The 5,153-nt window shown below is 51.1% G+C and overlaps 1 protein-coding gene across 1 annotated transcript; it reads right to left on the bottom strand.

Moving 5' to 3' along the window:
- Nucleotides 1-1,874: 1,874 nt before the first annotated feature.
- LOC100954996 (melanoma antigen preferentially expressed in tumors) lies at nt 1,875-4,709 on the bottom strand. The gene is made up of 3 exons (XM_012813785.2): nt 4,393-4,709; nt 3,432-4,040; nt 1,875-2,451 (listed from the first exon to the last, which is right to left on the bottom strand). The coding sequence occupies exons 1-3, from the start codon at nt 4,686-4,688 to the stop codon at nt 1,875-1,877; spliced, it is 1,482 nt and encodes a 493-aa protein (XP_012669239.1). The 5' UTR covers nt 4,689-4,709.
- Nucleotides 4,710-5,153: the final 444 nt, after the last annotated feature.

The raw sequence follows: 5,153 nt of genomic DNA, 5'->3' as shown, positions 1-5,153 counted from the left end.
GCAACCTCAAACTCTTGGGGTTAAGCAATTCTCTTGCCTCAGCCTCCTAAGTAGCTGGGACTACAGGCACTCTCCACAATGCTGGCTATTTTTAGAGATGAGGTCTTGCTTTGGCTCAGGCTGGTCTCTAACCTGTGAGTTCAGGCATTCCACCTGCCTCAACCTTCCATGTGCTGAGATTACAGGTGTGAGTTACCACACCTGGCCTTTCTCATTTCTGTTTCTTAAGGACCTTAGCGTAAAAGGTTGGAGGTAGGGAAGAGAAGAAAGAAGGATAAGGAGCCAGCTACTGTGGGTGGCAAGACAGGAAGCTGCTGATAGCCAGCAAGGACAGCAGCATGCACAGGAGTGACTAGCACCAAGGGAGAGGCCTTGGAAGGGAAACAATTGAAGCAGCCATGCTCGTAATCAGGGAAACGTGCAGGGCAACACGGGCAATGGTGTGTGGTCTTACTCCTGCAGCACTTCTCTGGGAGGCTGTGCAGAGATGGAAAGAGGTCACCTAGTAGCATGGGAGCATGGCAGGCAGCCAACTGCCCAAGGACTACAGGGTCCAACCCCATAGGACAGCTCCCTTTCTTTTAAATTGTCCTGCACAGCGGCCCTCATCTACCCCCAGTGTCACTTAAAGTCTGACATTTATCTTCTTTGCCCTGTTGCCTAGGACAAGGGTTTGTCCACCATGGGGACCCCAAATCTATGCCACCACTATGGTGCAGACCCAGTTTAGCACCTCCATAAGGAAGGAGGGGTAATCTTACAGGTTGAAAGTCATTTTCTTTTTTTTTTTTTTTTTTGCAGTTTTTTGTCTGGGGCTGGGCTAGAACCCACCACCTCCACCATACGGGGCCGGCGCCCTACTCCTTGAGCCACAGGCGCCACCCAGAAAGTCTTTTTCTTACTGATAAGACTACAAACAAAAGGATGCCCTATTTTTAATGTGGGATACAAATACTAAACGAATTTTCTTAGTGTTTTGCTAAAAGGAATTTGGATGTCTTTAGCTGGCACAACTGTTATCGAGAGGGCTGGACCTGGAGGGATGGGACGCACGGTTTGGTGAGGCTCAGGAAGGGCCAGAGACTGGCTCCTCTGGAGGGTGGACATCCTCTTCTAGTACTGAGGACCTGACTTATTCACAGGGAAGCCCTATACTAGCATAGCCGAAGGCCAGAGATGGAGGCTCATGTATCCACAAAGAACCCAGAGGACAGTGTCCGGGATCTCAGTAGAGTCAGCAGTGAGGGCCTTGTAAAGAATCCTTTCCTCCAGCACTGCTTACTATAGGCCATTTAGGATGTTCCAGGCCATGAGACTGCACCTGGCATGCTCTGAACTGCTGAACAGCCAGAGAAACAAGCAAGCAGGTCACAGATATCCCAGGGAGAAACCAAAAGGAGGGAATGACATATAGTGGCATGAGATCTGCAGACAGAGCTTCTACTCAGTCTAGCCTATGTATCATGGGTGCTCAATGCCTTCTTAATCAGTAACTGGGGATTCCTGAGATTTAACTGGGAAAACATGTTGAAATACCAAAGAGGATACCAGATGCTTTGCAAGAACAATCACTTTATTTCTAACCATTTTTTAATAACCATACTTGTGGGGACAACACCCACATGTATCTCCCAAGCCTGAATTCCCCTCTAGAAATTCAGATCTGTTTTCTAACTCTACAGGATGCATCTCCCCAATGATAATCCCATCAACTCAAGTCAACGTGAGCCCCTCCACCCCTATTGCTTTTCTTTTTCCCACTCACACTGAGCAGTTGTCTGAAACTATGGCTACCATGTTGCTTAAAGATGCACTTACATTCTGGGATTCAGTGTCTAAGTGCCCAGAATAAAGCTTCTGACATGTGCACTCATCTAGATAGGCATGAAACAGGGGCAGAGGACGGGCTCCGGGTCATAGACGGTCCTATCCCCACAGTGAGGACAGGGGTTGGCACTGAACCAGACCATGCCAGGCCGGCCTGACTCGTGCAGCATCCGCTTCAGCTTGGCGTGCAGGTGGGCAAGTCTCCCCAGGTGGAGAGTACCTCGGACGTCCTCGTAGCTCTCCAGTGGGGCGGGATACAGCACATGGCTGAGCTTGCTCAGCCCGACAGTGTAGTGCAGGAGGCTCTCCAGGACAGCCATGGAGATGGGGTTCCCGCAGAAGCTGAAGGTGGTGAGTTGGGAGCAGCGGCCCAGGGTGGGCAGGATGGTGATGAACTGAGCATCCATGATCCCACACTCATCTAAGTCCAGGTCCTGGAGGGTGGCGGAGGTTCTCTCTAACAGCACTTGAAGTGGCTCAGGACTTGTATTGGTCAGGTTGACCCCACTGAGACCCAGTTCCTTTAGCTGACTAATGTTGGGGCACTGGGACAGACACGTCAAGTCTGATTCTGAAAGCTGGCAGTTACTTATCGAGAGGGTCTCCAAGGGGCTCTTGAGGCACCTGGGGGGAAAGAGAGAGGTTAGTACTGGGGAGTAGGGGTAAAGGGTGGAGGGGGTGGGCAGACTACAGAGAGGCCTGTTTTGCCAAAACCCAAAGTCATCCCAAGAATGGACAACCCATAAGATGCTGTATTACACTGAAATGAGTGCCAAGTCCCAGCAAACTCCTTTTTCTGTTACTTATCTTCTTTGTAACTGGGTCAAATCAATCGGCTAAGTGTGTGAGAATGAATTCAGGTAGCCTGGACTCTGTGTGTCAAGCAAGCAAGGGCACTGGTGAGTTTTAGAGTGCAAAGACATGACCGACAATACTCTCAACTTGTGCTTCCTTCTGGCCACCTCTTGGGGCCCAGCCACCTCTAATTCTGCGCCTGATGGGGCTACTAGGAAACATTCATAAAGGACAAACTTGGGCAAGGTCGGCAACACCCACAGGGGCCTGCCAGGCTGCAGGAGCTGCCTTAGATCATCGTGTCATCAGCAACCCACCTATCATGTTACAGTTCTGCCCTCCTCTGCTTCAATTCCAGAATCTTGCATTTTTCACATAAACCTTTACAGGCAGGAAATGTAAGGAAGGTTTGGAAGAAGAGGGTCATGACGAGAAGCTTGTGAGCGCTGAGCTTACAAACCAGCACCTCTGGGCTTTCAGTCCCCTCCTCGCTTATTTTGCTGATCTTCATTAACACATCAATTCCAAAGGAAGACATCCCAAACCCAGGTCCCAACCCCTCAGTATAGAGTTTCTCTTAGCAAAGAGTCACTGCAACTGGCATCCTGGTCTAACCCTGTAACCTCCATCTGAGTAGTCATGTCATTCTTTGCTTGAGGACAGAGTAGTGAACAAGACAATGTGTTAACTACTAGTGACACATTCACTCTCCCATTGTCTGTAGCTGGCACACAGAAGATGCCTCTTACTGTTTACTGTAACAAAGAAGGGCTTGCTCTGGTGTGCAGAGAAACTGCACTATTTCTCACCTGAGCAGCTGGTGCAGGCGGCCTTTGAGGAAGGAGACAGAATCCAAGTAGAGCTCCTGGAGGTGGTGCAGCTTGAGGAACTGAGAGGTGAACTGGGCCACATTCTGCTCCTCCTCCTCCAGGGACATGGAGGATGACATGTGCACATGGGAGAGGAGGAGTCTCTGCAGGTTACTCATCTGGCCCAGGTGAGGAGAAAACTTGCCCAGGGTGGACAATTTCCAGGTGCAGTTCACTTCCAGATCTTTGATAGAGTCCAGCTGCACCAGGTTCAGGATCATCTTGATATTGTGTATGGGCATGGCAAAAATCTCCAGCTTCCTACAGCACAGCTGCAGTAAACCTTTCCTCTGCTTCACTTTCTCAATGAGATAGGTGAGCAGCTGATCCTGGGCCCCTTCCCCGAGGGCTAGATCGATGAGCACCTCCACGGGAGCCAAGGGCTGCTCTGTTCCTGTGCACAAATCACCCACTTTTTGCTTCTTCCTCATGGGCTGGGCTGCCTCTGCATCAAGCAGTGAGCACACACTGCCCTTGGTTCCAGACCACACAGTCCAGAAGTCCTGATGAGTATTCTTCCGTAAGTCTAGCAGTTGCAGTTTCCACCTCCTATGGGGAAAAACAGGCCATTGGGTGAGATGCCTTAACATCAGCTTGGAATAAAACCGTGCATCTCAGAATCTAGGCAAGACCCAGAAGTCTGAGCTGCACCTTTACTCCAGATGTCAGCTGCTCCCTCTCCTGATGGAATCCTGTCATCCTTCCAGGTCCCCATTCCTGTACACGTCCTTTCAGTCACCTCTGCATCTTCATCACTCCACATCCAGAAGCTCATTCCCACACTGACCCCAGCAACGGTCACAAGGCCTGCCTGGGCTTCCCTACTGTCAGCAGAGCCTCCTGCCCACACTTTGGTTTTCTAGATTCCCAAAGGCCCTCCCAGGCTGCTGGTCACCCTCACCTGGGGCGAACCTCCTGGGCCAGGAGCCCATCCAGCCCATCCAACACAGCCCAGAAGGTCTCCTGGTGGGGCTGCTGTTCCTTCATCAGTACCCCCAGAGGGAGGCAGGGGAAAGGCCAGGCCTGCACCATCGCCTTTAGGGTCTCACTGTGTCTCCCGAAGAAGGCTGTTGTGAACAGTGGTGGGAAGAGCTCCCTGGGCAGCTCCTCCAGAGCAGCGATGGCCAGGGCCTCATCCCTCAGCAGGCTCTGCCCCGCCAGCTTCAGCAGACTGGGTGGGCTGGTCCACACGCTCATCTTGATGAATACACTCCGAAAGGAATCCTAAGGGACAGGTGGGGAACAAGTCAGTCTTTTCAGGCCAAGCACAAGGAACTCCATCTTCTCCCCACCCCTCCAAGGGAATGACTCAAGGCCAAAGTCACTGCTCTGACAACGGCAAAGGAGTCAGTCACTAGTTTACCCCATCATAGTTCTGTACTTGGTGGCCACAAAGCCACAACTCTTCCTGTTGGCACCAGGGCAAGCATCTCACTAAGCATCAGGTAGGCAGTAGGATGAGCATAGGCACCCATCCCATGTCCATTCACCTCCCCTCTTAATTCTAGCCCCTTCTAGGGAGTTAGTCCGGAGAAGGCTGAGAGCTGACCTTACCCTAATTCAGGAAAAAGTTTCTGATTATCAAAGAAGGAGAGTGTCACATGGCCAAGACCAGCATCCTTCTCAGCTCTAATAAGCCAGATGAGAAAGATAAGGCATATA

Source organism: Otolemur garnettii, unplaced genomic scaffold, assembly GCF_000181295.1.
Source record: "Otolemur garnettii isolate 467f Iridium unplaced genomic scaffold, OtoGar3 scaffold00301, whole genome shotgun sequence".
In the NCBI taxonomy this organism is placed as follows: Eukaryota; Metazoa; Chordata; class Mammalia; order Primates; family Galagidae; genus Otolemur; species Otolemur garnettii.
This window is presented reverse-complemented; position numbering and strand designations above follow the sequence as displayed.

Bases quoted from the DNA above. Each gene is read 5' to 3' on its own strand.
- LOC100954996 (XM_012813785.2), bottom strand. From the start codon at position 4,688: ATGAGCGTGTGGACCAGCCCACCCAGTCTGCTGAAGCTGGCGGGGCAG. The intron at 4,041-4,392 runs GTGAGGGTGACC...TTTTCCCCATAG, and splicing joins GCCCAGGAGGTTCGCCCCAG to GAGGTGGAAACTGCAACTGC. The intron at 2,452-3,431 runs GTGAGAAATAGT...CTTTCCCCCCAG, and splicing joins CGCCTGCACCAGCTGCTCAG to GTGCCTCAAGAGCCCCTTGG.